Source organism: Rhinolophus ferrumequinum, chromosome 21 (genome assembly GCF_004115265.2).
Source record: "Rhinolophus ferrumequinum isolate MPI-CBG mRhiFer1 chromosome 21, mRhiFer1_v1.p, whole genome shotgun sequence".
NCBI classification, from domain to species: domain Eukaryota; kingdom Metazoa; phylum Chordata; class Mammalia; order Chiroptera; family Rhinolophidae; genus Rhinolophus; species Rhinolophus ferrumequinum.
The window spans coordinates 54552012-54562818 of NC_046304.1; the positions used below are offsets into that span (position 1 = coordinate 54552012).

Below are 10807 nucleotides of genomic sequence, written 5' to 3' on the forward strand. Positions count from 1 at the left end.
CACAGAAGCCTTCTGTCTCACCACCAGAGAACTTATTTATTCTCAGGTGAAGTCAATAAATAATTCTTCCAATACCCCGCCACAAGTCCCATGAAGGGGCCACGTGTAGAGACGGCCGTGCCGCGTCCTGGGTAGGAGCTGGTGGGCTGGAGCTGGTGGGGGGAGGAGTCCCGCCAGGCCGGCTCAGCGTCCACTCCGCATACGGAGCCGGATCTCCATCCTGAGGAAGGCCTTGAGGGTCTCGTCAGCCACATGCTCCTCCAGGGCGGCCAGGGCCCGCTCCCCGCCATCCTGGTAGTGCTGCAGCAGTGCCTCTGCGTACTCTGCCCACACGCAGTTGGGGCAGCCACTCAGGCAGCAGTTTGTGGGGGGCTGCAGCTCGGGTGGCGGAGGGTATGAGGGTTCTGAGGGGCCCCCACTGGGCAGGGAGGACTTGGGCTGCTGGGTGCCATCTGCACCTGTTTGGGAGCCCACCTCCACATGGTCCTTCCCGAAAGCTCTGCCTTCATTCACTGGGGTCCGGCCATGGTACCTGCGCAGAATGCTGCCGCCTCCAGGAAGCCTTTGGCGCCAGTCCCAGCTGGAGAGTCGGCATGGCCCCTAAGAATGCAGATAAGCCTGAGTCTTTAGGAAGCTGGTAAGGCCTCACCTACCCCCAGCTCCAAGGAAATTTCAGCCTCCTGTCACTGGCAGCGGGCTCCATGTCCTTCTCAGCTTCCTCACTTCCTGTGTGACCTTAGACAAGTTCCTTCATCTCTAGACTCAGTTTCCCATCTGTAAAATGGATGTAATGGTGGGTATGAGGATGACATGATTCGTGAAAAGTGCTGGGTTCAGGGCCAGTCACTAGACATGCCTTCCAGCAGATGGTGGGGTTGGAGGAAGCTTGTCACCTCCAGTTCAGATGGTTCTGCCCTGTGGATGATGGAGCAGCGGTTGGAACAGCCAGTGAGCTCCTGGCCACATAGCCACCTCTCCCTGTCCAACCAGTACAGCTGTGCTCTGCCCCTCTCACCGTCTGACATTCGCATCACTCATTCATCCCTGCTTCTCTCCATCACATGAGAAGCTCCGGCCTTCCCAGGCCATCCCCTCCAAAGTCTGTGGGCAGCCTTCCCTACCTCCTTCAGCCTCAGCCGGGCCCCAGGGTCCACTTTCCTACTCTGTGTCCCAGAGCGCTGAACACCGACTGAAACAGACCAAACTTTACTTATTTATCTAACTCCTGCGAGAAGCATCAGACCCTCGTTCACTGCGGCTTCCCCAACGGGCTCACACACAGCAGGCGTTCAACAGATACTCCGGACGGAGGAAACCAGCTCAGAAGGCGGCTGGTACTATCCCGGGGCTCCGCCCAGTGGCAGAATGACCCTTCTCAAAAACCGGGCGCGGTGCCTGGCGAGGGCAAAACGGACAGGAGGCGAGGTCCGCGGGCTGTCCCGCCCGCCCCAGGCGCGGTTGCTGCAGCCGCAGTCCCCTGGAACTGGAGGCCGGGCGGGGGGTGCTTTTCGGTCCCTGCCGGCCCCGGCCTCCCGAGCGCAGCCCCTGCCCCTGCCCCTGCCCCTACCCCTGCCGCTGCCGGGTACTTACCGAGCAGCGGGCACCTGCGGCCACCGCCAGGGATCCCCGGGCCACGTTCCGTAGCAGCATCGCCCGCAGCTGGGCCCAGGGTGCCTGCGCGCCCCAGCCTCCGGCACCCGGGCCAATCCCGGCCCGCCGAGAGCTGCACCGCCCCACGGAGCGCGGGGCTGAGTGCAGGAAGCGGAAGCGGGTCGTGGGGCGGGACCGTGCCGAGGGCGGAAGGGGCTTCTTTCCCGAGCGCCGGCGTGCAGATGGCGAGATCCGGGAGCCGGGCCGCGGCCTCCGCGCGGACGGCGGGGTCTGGAGGCCCCGGGCGGCCGCAGCAGCTCCCGGGGAAACAGCGCTCGGCGCCGTGGCCCAGGCCGCGCAGGTCGGTTCTCACCGCCCTGAAATCTGTGCCCGGGCCTCTCCCTGGCCAGGCCCAGCGCCCTGCCCTGTCCTGCCGTGGGCGCGCGGGAGGGAGTCTCCGGTGTGCCACTTTCCACTTCCAGGGTGCCGTCTTTGCCATCCTGGACGAGGTCGGCGCGATGGCCCACCCTGGGGCTGTCGGAGCGCCTCTCACCCCAGCGTCCTGCGAGAACCCGGTGCAGGGACGGCCTCCGGCGGCACCACAGCAGCCAGGGTGGTCTGCAAAGTTTCTTTTTCCAGGCCCACCTTCCGTTTCTCTGATTCTGCTTATGTTGGACGTGGGATGCCTCTCACCCTGGTGTTCTCCTTCTTAGCAAAGAAAAGAAGAAAGTGAATTGCAAGCCCAAGAACCAGGATGAACAGGAAATCCCTTTCCGGCTCCGAGAGATTATGAGGAGCCGCCAGGAGATGAAAAACCCCACCAGTTACAAGAAAAGGAAGAAAGAGGGTAATGTGCGGGCCCACGTGGCTGGCAATAAAGCTTAAATGCCCAAATATTTAATGGCGTGTCAGTGACCTGAGGGAAGGTCAGTGTCACCAGGGCCAAAGCAGAGGCTGGTGGCAGTGTGCTTTCAGATGAGGCTTCAGAAGGCTCCTGAGCCTCCTGTAAGGAGTGTTGACTTCCCAAGAACAGTGGAGACCTTTTGGGGGGTGGTCGGTTCAGGTTTACTTTGAGGACAGGTCACGCTGTTAAAAGGGAGGGAGGGAGAGTGGACAGGGCAGGCCAGTGAGGCTCTTGCAAGTGTGAAAGGATGGTTCCTTGGACCAGAGTGTAGAAATGAGGGTGGAGAGAAGTGGATGATTTCTGGGGGTTACGTTAAGGCCCCACCTGAGAAACACCCTTCCCACCCCTCCCCCTGGGCCAGATTGGTGCCCACCCGTCTGGTTCTGCCAGAGGTGACTCTCAGGAGTGTTTGTGATTGTGTGTATACGTATTTGTTTTCCCAAACGTAGGACTGCTTTTACGGCACTGCTGTTTGACAATTTCTTTGTAAACCTTAGGCTTTTTGTTGGCGTTTCTATGGCTGCCATAGGGATAGTGAAATGAAGAGGAAGGGTGGGGAAGGCAGAGGAGGTGTGCTGGCCTGGGGAGACGGCACATTTGGAGCCGTTCTCTATTGAAAGTGCTCTTTTGGGTTAAGTTGTTTAAAAGATAGAAACTCACATTATATGGTAAAATCTAACAGTTCTGAAAGGTATGAAGTGAGGTGTAGCTTCCCTTCCTGTCTCTGAATCCTGCTCCCTCCCCCGAAAGAAACCACTGTTCATCTTGTGTACCTTCCCAGGAGAAATACGACACGTAGTGACAGCTATACCTTCGTCTACATGCTGTTTAGTCCTGGGTTTTTACTCGCAGAAGACTTTCCAGATCTTTCCACATTCCTGTGCATAGCTCTCCCCTGCTGTCTTCCATACCTGTGCAGTGAAGTCTCTGGATAACCATAGGGGAATCCATTCAACTGGTCACCTATTGATGGACATTTATGTTGTGTCCTGTTTCCTTTTTCAGTGGAGTCGCGTGGCAGACATGTACCAGTGGGCTGTGGGGACCCACTCCTGTGCGCCCCAAACTGGGCGTCTTAGCTCCTCTTTAGCCAGTAGAGTTGGGCTGCTCCCTCTGGAGCCTGGTCTTCCCTTCCTGCAGCCTTGGGAGGGGAAGTGAGCGTGGCGGCCAGCCTGGCACCACCCACTCCCTCCTGCCCCTCATGCCGTATCTCCCTTTGTCCTCAGCCCAGGTGGCCTTCAGAAAGACGGAGAAGGAAGCAAAGGGAGAGGATCCAGACATTGCTGTCCCCAAGTTCAAGCAGAGGAAGTGGGAGTCCGATGGGGCCTATGTCCAGCGCATGGAGCAGGAGGCCCAGCACGTGCTGTTCCTCAGCAAGAATCAGGCTGACCGGCAGCCCGAGGCGCAGGCGGCTCCCAAGGAGAAGTCGGAGGGGAAGAAGGCGTGAGTGGGGGCTGAGGCCTGGGGGAAGCAGGGCTGCGGGTCCCGGGATTGTCTCTGCAGTGGCGGCGTTTTGTTGCCAGGAGCACCCCCACCCTGCGCCAAGATTCAGGGAAAGCCTGGAAAGAAGTTACAAACCCTGGTCAGCAGACGACTGTTTTTTTTTACGTCTGAACTTCTTAACCTCGGAGGTTCAGGGAGGCTCTGACCCATGGAACTACGAGAGCCTGGCTTTGTCTTTGCGTCTCTCTGGGTCCGTGAGCCAGAGGAGGTCAGGGCAGCCGTCCACAGGCTGGTTGCTCTAGGCAAGTGGAGAAAAGATGAGGCTCAGTGTCCCCCGAGGAGGGCCTGCTGGCCACGGGACCATGCCAGGCGCTGTGGAAATCAGGACTGTGGCTGGGGGATCTGGATGAGGCTGACACGCAGTTTTGGGGTTTTCCCCCCTCTGGTCGGCAGGCGCCACCTTGTCTCCCTGGACCTGGAGTGTGTCACATTTCATGTCCGGAGGAGGTTCGAGGGGCTTTAGCTGTGTCATTTGCACAAGTCTTATGCAAATGACATACCCCTGACGCCGGCTTCGGGCTTGCTCAGATCCTTGTAGGGTTCCTTTGGGTGGCAACCAGCACCGGGACAGAGTCCACCCCTGCCCTTGGCTCTGGAGAAGTCTGGGAAGGAAGTTGTGTGTCACCGTCCTGAGCCTGTGGTGGGGGCTGGGGATCTGCTTTAATAAACAAGGGCTCTTTGAGGTGTGTTTCTGCCTTAACCACAACTCTTGAGATGAACCGACCCAAGCTTTCATGAGAAGTTTCTCTATTAGCCATGAAAGATTGTTTTCAGCTCTGTGCAGTTTTCTGGTGTCTGAATTCTTCTCATACTTGTCATATCAGCCAGTGAAGATTATGTTACAGAAAACTGCCCTCAGATACTATGAAAACCACAGTGATCTCCAAAACTTTACATCATTAAACATTACGATTCCAGTCATTAAGGGGCCGTGTCGTGTGCAGCGGCACAGTTGACTCTTGGGGTAGAAGATTCTTCAGGGTGGGGCCGTCCTCTGCAGGGGCGGTGAGCAGCATCGCTGGCTTCCCCCATGAGGTGCCAGGAGCACCCCCCCCCCCCACTGTTACAAGTCAAAATGTCTGCAGATGTTGTCAGCTGTGCCCCAGGGCCCAGTCACACCCGCTGTGAACCACTGACTTGGAACTTATGGGGGCGGGGGGACGGGTGGCAGGAATGGGGACTTGGAGGCAGCCGGCTGGACTCTGCCGCGGGTGTCCCTCCAGGGCAGAGTGACTGCTGTCACCCCAAGTCCAGTGGAATGAGACCTAGGGATCCCAGTGGCATTGTTTTCTCCCCAGGTTCCAGAGGCGGCGACTGGACAAAGTCCGGCAGAGAAGAGAGGAAAAGGCAGCTGAGAGGCTGGAGCAGGAGCTGCTCCAAGGTACTCTTCCTGAGGCCCCCCATCAGCCCTGGGTGCGACCCAGAGGGGCAGACAGCAGGCCTCAGTCGTGTTCCTCTGCCCCTCCAGACACGGTGAAGTTTGGCGAGGTCGCCCTGCAGCCCCCTGAGCTGACCGCCAAGCCCAGGACGAGCATAAGCAGGGGCCAGGTAAGCGGGAGCGGAGGGCTTGCCCGGGGTCCCCAATGAGCGCGTGTCTCACTGGGCTCGCAGCTATGGGATCGGCCTAGGCGGTTAGCTCCTCTCCCTGAACCTGTGCCACGCCTTCATCCCCGGTCCTTAGCCCGGCAAGAAACCACTGATGCTGCGGGTGCTCCTGAGCCCTGGCGGTGTGTCCCAGCCCTCGGCCACCTCTCTGGCCCGGCAGCGGATCGTGGCGGAGGAGAGGGAGCGGGCCGTGCAGGCCTATAGGGCACTGAAGAAGCTGCGGCAGTGCCAGGGGACTCGGTCAGCCCGCCACCCTCCCGGGAAAAAGCCACAGACGCGTCTGTGATGGCGAGGGACCAGGGCTGCCCACTGGGTGGGGGGAGCGGGCAGGTGGCCTGCAGACCAAAGTCTGTTCCCTGGACACACCCTGGGACCCCAGGGCTTCGTGCACCAGCTCCCAGGTGCAGCTCTAGGTCTTGGCTGTCGTTCTTTCCCTCCCTAAAAACTGCTCTTTCGTGAGTGACCACCCGCTGGGCTCCGTCACCTGTCCCGAGTCCCCGTAAGTGGGGCCAGTGCCTGGACAGCCACTGTTGTTCCTGTGAGCCTGGCACCGCCCACATCTTTGTTCTAAACACAGGTCGAGGCCGAGACACAACCTGGGCCAATCCCGTAATCCTGTCCCCAGATGCCAATTAACTGTAGATACCACCAACTTAGGTCAGCTAAACCCATCACAGGCTCCCCTGGGTTCAAGAGCAGGGCAGCTGGAAGCAGGCGCCAGGCAGCAGATGGGGACGGGGGGCAGCACCTAGACCACCTAGACCTTCTCATGGAGCCACTGCTAACCGTCCCGAGGCAGGTGCAGCCCCCCCAAGCTTTGGTCCAGGTACGGAGACTGATGACGCGACCCACACCGAGGGCACAAGTTTCAGGAAGCATTTCTCACAGGGGACCCATTTTTGGAGGAGATCTACCTTAGCAGTTGTCAGTCACCTCTAGTGGCAAATAAGGTCTCCAAAGTGATTTTAACAGTGCAGTACAATAAATTTCAGGTTGGTTTTTGTATTACCTTTTGGGGGTTCTCTCGTAGTTTAAGTTGCCCCACGTTTGACCAGGGGGGGACCTTGTGTCTTTGGACACTCATCTGAGTCAGGTTTCCAGCTCGGACCCAGCCTGAGAAAAGGAGTCAGTGGCTTCTGTAAGGGAGGGACCCTGGTGCCTTCTGGTGGGGTGTGGTATTTAGAAAGCAAGATCTGGGTTAAGAAATGCTCCTCGATGCTGGGGTGTGATCGTTTCCATACCATTTCAGCAGACAGGCCGTTGTATGAATCAAAAAACACGTAACTTTAAAGTTCTGAGTTTATATTTGCTATTAAAATGTAATATTACAGGAGTTTTTGTTTGCATCTTTTCCACTGAAAGTGTTTCATACTTACTTTTCCTACACAACCCATAAAACAGCTCTAATACCAAGTGCTACACTAGACGTATACACTAACACTTAAAACGTTAGTTCTTTTTGTTCTGTCCAACTGAAGACAGGCCAACTGTGTTCAAATGTCACCTTAAGAGGTTTTCTCTGGTTATCATTCCAACTTGATAGACAGTTAAGATTGTTTTTCAGGCTTTTATTTTTCCGTTGCGTTGTTTTGGAATATGTAAAATATGGTTTACGTAATTCAGAAGCTCCCAGTAAAGAAGGGGGCCTTCCTGCCTGCTGGCTCAAAGGGCAGGTCCCAGGGCTCAGGCCTAGTGCTAAACCCTTTCCTGGGACTCCTACACCCTCAGCTGAAGAACTGATGAGTTACAGCTTCAGAGATCCTAACGCTTCATGTTTCTCTCCAGGCTTTGCTCAGAGGATATCCCCTGAAATTGGGGATGTCTACAAGCCCTTTGGGGTGATTGCCCATGTGTAGGGCTGTTCAGTGGCATAAGTGGAGGTGATTCACTGGGCATGTCTGAGAAGATGGCGCTCAGCGGTGGCACAGGCTGTGCACCACAAAGAGCCAGGATCAAACCTTCCCAAAGGCATGCCATGAGAAGTGACACCATCTGAGCCCGTCACCCCTGCGGGATATACAGAAATTTTCTTCCAGGACATTGTTTACAACCCCCCACATGAACAAATGTTCCCCCACCCATCAAAGTGGCCGAATGGTAACTATGCAGAGCCTGCTGCTCCAGACGGGAGGCAGCATATGCTCCAGGGGCCTAAATTGACAGCAGAGACAGAGAAAGCTATTCAGAGAGACCTCACGGCCACACTCATGATCAGGGTTTCTTTTTCTCTTTTAACTGGGGAATATTGGGGAGCAGTGTGTTTTTCCAGGACCGATCCGCTCCAAGTCCAGTCACCGTTTTCAATCTTTAGTTGCAGGGGCGCAGCCCACCATCTCATGTGGGAATTGAACGGGCAACCTTGTTAAGATCTCGTGCTCTCACCAACTGAGCCGTCCGGCCACCCAGGATCAGGGTTTCTTAACCAAGTGTAGTGAGTTGAATAGTGGCCCCCAAACCATGTCTAAGACATAACCCTTGGAACATGCAAACGTGATCTTGTTTGGAGAAAGCGTCTTCACTGATGTAATTATACACCTCAGGATGAGATCATCCTGGATTTAGGTGGGCCTTAAGTCCAATGACAGGTGTCCTTATAAGAAGTTGTACCAGCCACAAGTCAAAGGGACCAAGAATTACCCACAGCCACTAAAAGCTGGAAGAGAGGCAAAGAATGGATTCTCTCAGAGCCTCCAGAAGGAACCAACCCCGCTGAAACCTTGATTTTAGGCCTCGGGCCTAAAGAACTGCTTATAAACTTGTTGTTTTAAGCCAGTTTGTGGTGACTTGTTAAGTGGGCCATAGGACACATCCACCCACCACCAGGTGTTCTGCAGGCTCCATCGGCTGAAATGGAAGGACGGGGCAGATGCGGGACACCGAGCAACCGTGGCCCTGAGGACCTGGCGATGAGCTCCATCAGGGCCCTTGCTACCTGAGGGAACCCTAACCCTCCAAGCTTCCCTGGGTGCTCAGGAGGACCAGAGGTCTGGCAGGCCTGTCGTACTCTCCCAGCGCTGGGACAGTCTCTTCATTCAGAGGTCAGCTGTTTTTGCAAGCTGCATGCCTCAGTTTACCCATCACTGCAACTCTGCACAGGAGCCCACCTTGCAGGTTTACAACAGTCACCCCGTCTTTACAAGAACAAACCGCCGGAGGCCAAGCGGTGTCATCCTCTGCCTCCTGCCACTGAGCTGCCCAGCCATGTTCTCAACCCAGAAGTCAAGTGCTGGTTCTGTGGGTGTCCTGGAGCCAGCGCAGCACCTCTGTCAGGCCAGTGCCTTTCCGGGCACTGATTTCTGCTATGGTGATGTTTTGCTTGGCGCAAGCAATGATGTCTGGGAGCCTGATTAACGACTTCATCTCCTCTATGGTCATGTAACAGGGCAGGTCACTGGGGCGAAAGAAGAGCCTCGTCACAGTGGGCTGCACAAACCACCCACAGCCCCAATGCAGGCCCTCCCTAAGGAGCCACCCCCTTGGCTCCACTCCCAGGGAGCTCCTCCCAGGGCATCCTGTCCTCCCTCTCGGCTCACGGAGCCGTACGTTTTATTGAAGAGTATCAGGACTGATGCTTCTGCAAGTGGTTCCGCAGAAAGGAGGCCCAGGAGCTGCACGCAGGATGCAGAGAGCTGGGTGGGGTTGGAGGCGTCCATCATGAACTGGGGAGAAGGGAAAAAGTGTAGGGCTGCTCTGTGATGCAGACGGCCCCTGTCAAGTCTCCTCCCCTGGGCATCACAGACTTGGCTCAGGAACTGCCAAGTGACTTTGAAATAAAGGGCTTTGGGGACAGGCAGAAGCAGAAAACAAGGTGTATGAGAGTGACCAGGTGTCACCTGTTTCCACCTATATGTAAGTCTCTCTCCTTGTGTGGCCATCAGTTCTCCCAGGAAGGGTCCTGGAATTTGGGGCACAGGCCCTGTCAGGATGGGGCAAACCCGAGGGATGCAGAGTTCAAGCATAAACAAAACATCCAGAGCAACAAGGCAGAGTGGGCAGGCGTCAGGCAGGTAGCTGCAGCGCACCTATACTGCCCTCAGGAGGCCTGTGAGCCTTGGTATTAGCTTGGGAGCGTTAGGGGTCAGGCTGGGTGTCCAGAAGGAAGCGACCGGCACGGGCCGTGTTTCCTTGACTGGCATAGCCGCCCAAGAACCCAAACTCCATCCTACACAAAGTGAGCTCGGGGACCGCACAATACTGAAATGGGGACAAACTTCCCTAAAAGTTCAAAGGTATGACCCACCAGGAGAGAACGACAGTTTCCGTAGTAACTGGACCAGATGGGGCCCAGGCACCCCCCCAGTTCCCGGATGGTGATCTTTCTGTGGGCCACGATGTCAGTAAGGTTGGTGCCCACCTGTGGGAAAACAATGCACAGACCGCCACACGTTCCCACTGGCAGCTCCTGAAGGGCAAAGTGCCCAGCGCTTTACACTGTTACCCAAACCCAACAGGCTCTTTTCTCAGAGTCTTAGACCCTAAAGCAGAACCCAATAACGATGGGGGCTAAAAACGCTTCTAGGGGTTCAGGGCCCTAACCCTCAGCTAGGGCTGGCTGTGGCCACCGGCGACAGCAGTGGGGGTGTCTCGGGGTCCACCGCCATGCACCCACCTCCATCGCAGCTGTGTCCCAGTGGGACCAACGGCTTCCCGTGACGCCCTGCTCGTTCCCCCAGGGTTGCATTTAACTCGTGGACCGGCTGGATTCCAGTTTCCATTAAAACAACCCAAAGCACTTTGCAAACCGCAAGGGGTACGTTTCTACTAAACCCGCGGGAGAACGGAAGCCTACCGTGGGCCGCGTCGCGGGCGGATCGCCCAGGTCGCCCTTCCCATCCTGAGAGCTCAGCTGTGCGGGGCAGTCAAGGACGCCGAGCGGAGCAGCAGAAAGCGGGCGGCGGCCGGACCCCACCCCGGGCCTCCCCCGACAGCCCCAGGCCCCCTCTCCAGCCCCCAGAGCGACCCCTGACCCCCGCCCTTGGGCGTCCTGCGTCCCCTTGCCCGGGTCACACCAGGAGCACCCCCCCAACCGCGTCCCAGGCCCCCGGTCCCCCTCGCCCAAGCACTGAAAGATAGTCTGCAGTCGTTTCACCAAAAGCGTCTTCCCCACACCCGTGGCTCCAAGCAGTAGACACATTCCGACCCCTGCGGGACAGCCCCCGAGGCTCAGCACCGCCGTGACGCAAGGCCCGCCCCCCGCCCGGCTCT

At 57.2% G+C, this 10807-nt stretch overlaps 3 protein-coding genes across 4 annotated transcripts; 1 reads left to right on the forward strand and 2 right to left on the reverse strand.

Annotated features, from left to right (window-relative positions):
* Positions 1 to 13: 13 nt before the first annotated feature.
* On the reverse strand, positions 14 to 1832 carry OXLD1 (oxidoreductase like domain containing 1). The gene is made up of 2 exons (XM_033089525.1): positions 1591 to 1832; positions 14 to 600 (listed from the first exon to the last, which is right to left on the reverse strand). Exons 1-2 carry the CDS (start codon positions 1648 to 1650, stop codon positions 184 to 186), a joined length of 477 nt encoding a protein of 158 aa, XP_032945416.1. The 5' UTR covers positions 1651 to 1832; the 3' UTR covers positions 14 to 183.
* Positions 1759 to 6935, forward strand: CCDC137 (coiled-coil domain containing 137). The gene is made up of 6 exons (XM_033089522.1): positions 1759 to 1951; positions 2304 to 2437; positions 3721 to 3937; positions 5296 to 5378; positions 5466 to 5545; positions 5679 to 6935. The coding sequence occupies exons 1-6, from the start codon at positions 1833 to 1835 to the stop codon at positions 5886 to 5888; spliced, it is 843 nt and encodes a 280-aa protein (XP_032945413.1). The 5' UTR covers positions 1759 to 1832; the 3' UTR covers positions 5889 to 6935.
* A 29-nt stretch (positions 6936 to 6964) lies between these two features.
* Positions 6965 to 10755, reverse strand: ARL16 (ADP ribosylation factor like GTPase 16). Of its 2 annotated transcripts, XM_033089524.1 has the most exons (5): positions 10676 to 10755; positions 10392 to 10450; positions 9843 to 9956; positions 9146 to 9261; positions 6965 to 8993 (listed from the first exon to the last, which is right to left on the reverse strand). In XM_033089524.1, exons 1-5 carry the CDS (start codon positions 10734 to 10736, stop codon positions 8822 to 8824), a joined length of 522 nt encoding a protein of 173 aa, XP_032945415.1. In that variant the 5' UTR covers positions 10737 to 10755; the 3' UTR covers positions 6965 to 8821. The 2 variants fall into 2 exon arrangements, with proteins under 2 accessions (XP_032945415.1, XP_032945414.1); XM_033089523.1 differs by lacking the exons at positions 9843 to 9956; positions 10392 to 10450; positions 10676 to 10755 and having other exon boundaries at positions 7079 to 8993; positions 9146 to 9833.
* Positions 10756 to 10807: the final 52 nt, after the last annotated feature.

Coding starts and splice junctions, on each gene's coding strand:
- OXLD1 (XM_033089525.1), bottom strand. CDS start 1,650: ATGCTGCTACGGAACGTGGCCCGGGGATCCCTGGCGGTGGCCGCAGGT. Junction 601..1,590: donor CCGCAGGTGCCCGCTGCTCG/GTAAGTACCCGG, acceptor CTGCATTCTTAG/GGGCCATGCCGACTCTCCAG.
- CCDC137 (XM_033089522.1), top strand. CDS start 1,833: ATGGCGAGATCCGGGAGCCGGGCCGCGGCCTCCGCGCGGACGGCGGGG. Junction 2,438..3,720: donor CAAGAAAAGGAAGAAAGAGG/GTAATGTGCGGG, acceptor CTTTGTCCTCAG/CCCAGGTGGCCTTCAGAAAG. Junction 5,546..5,678: donor CGAGCATAAGCAGGGGCCAG/GTAAGCGGGAGC, acceptor CCCGGTCCTTAG/CCCGGCAAGAAACCACTGAT.
- ARL16 (XM_033089523.1), bottom strand. CDS start 9,561: ATGCTTGAACTCTGCATCCCTCGGGTTTGCCCCATCCTGACAGGGCCT. Junction 8,994..9,145: donor CTGATACTCTTCAATAAAAC/GTACGGCTCCGT, acceptor CTTTCGCCCCAG/TGACCTGCCCTGTTACATGA.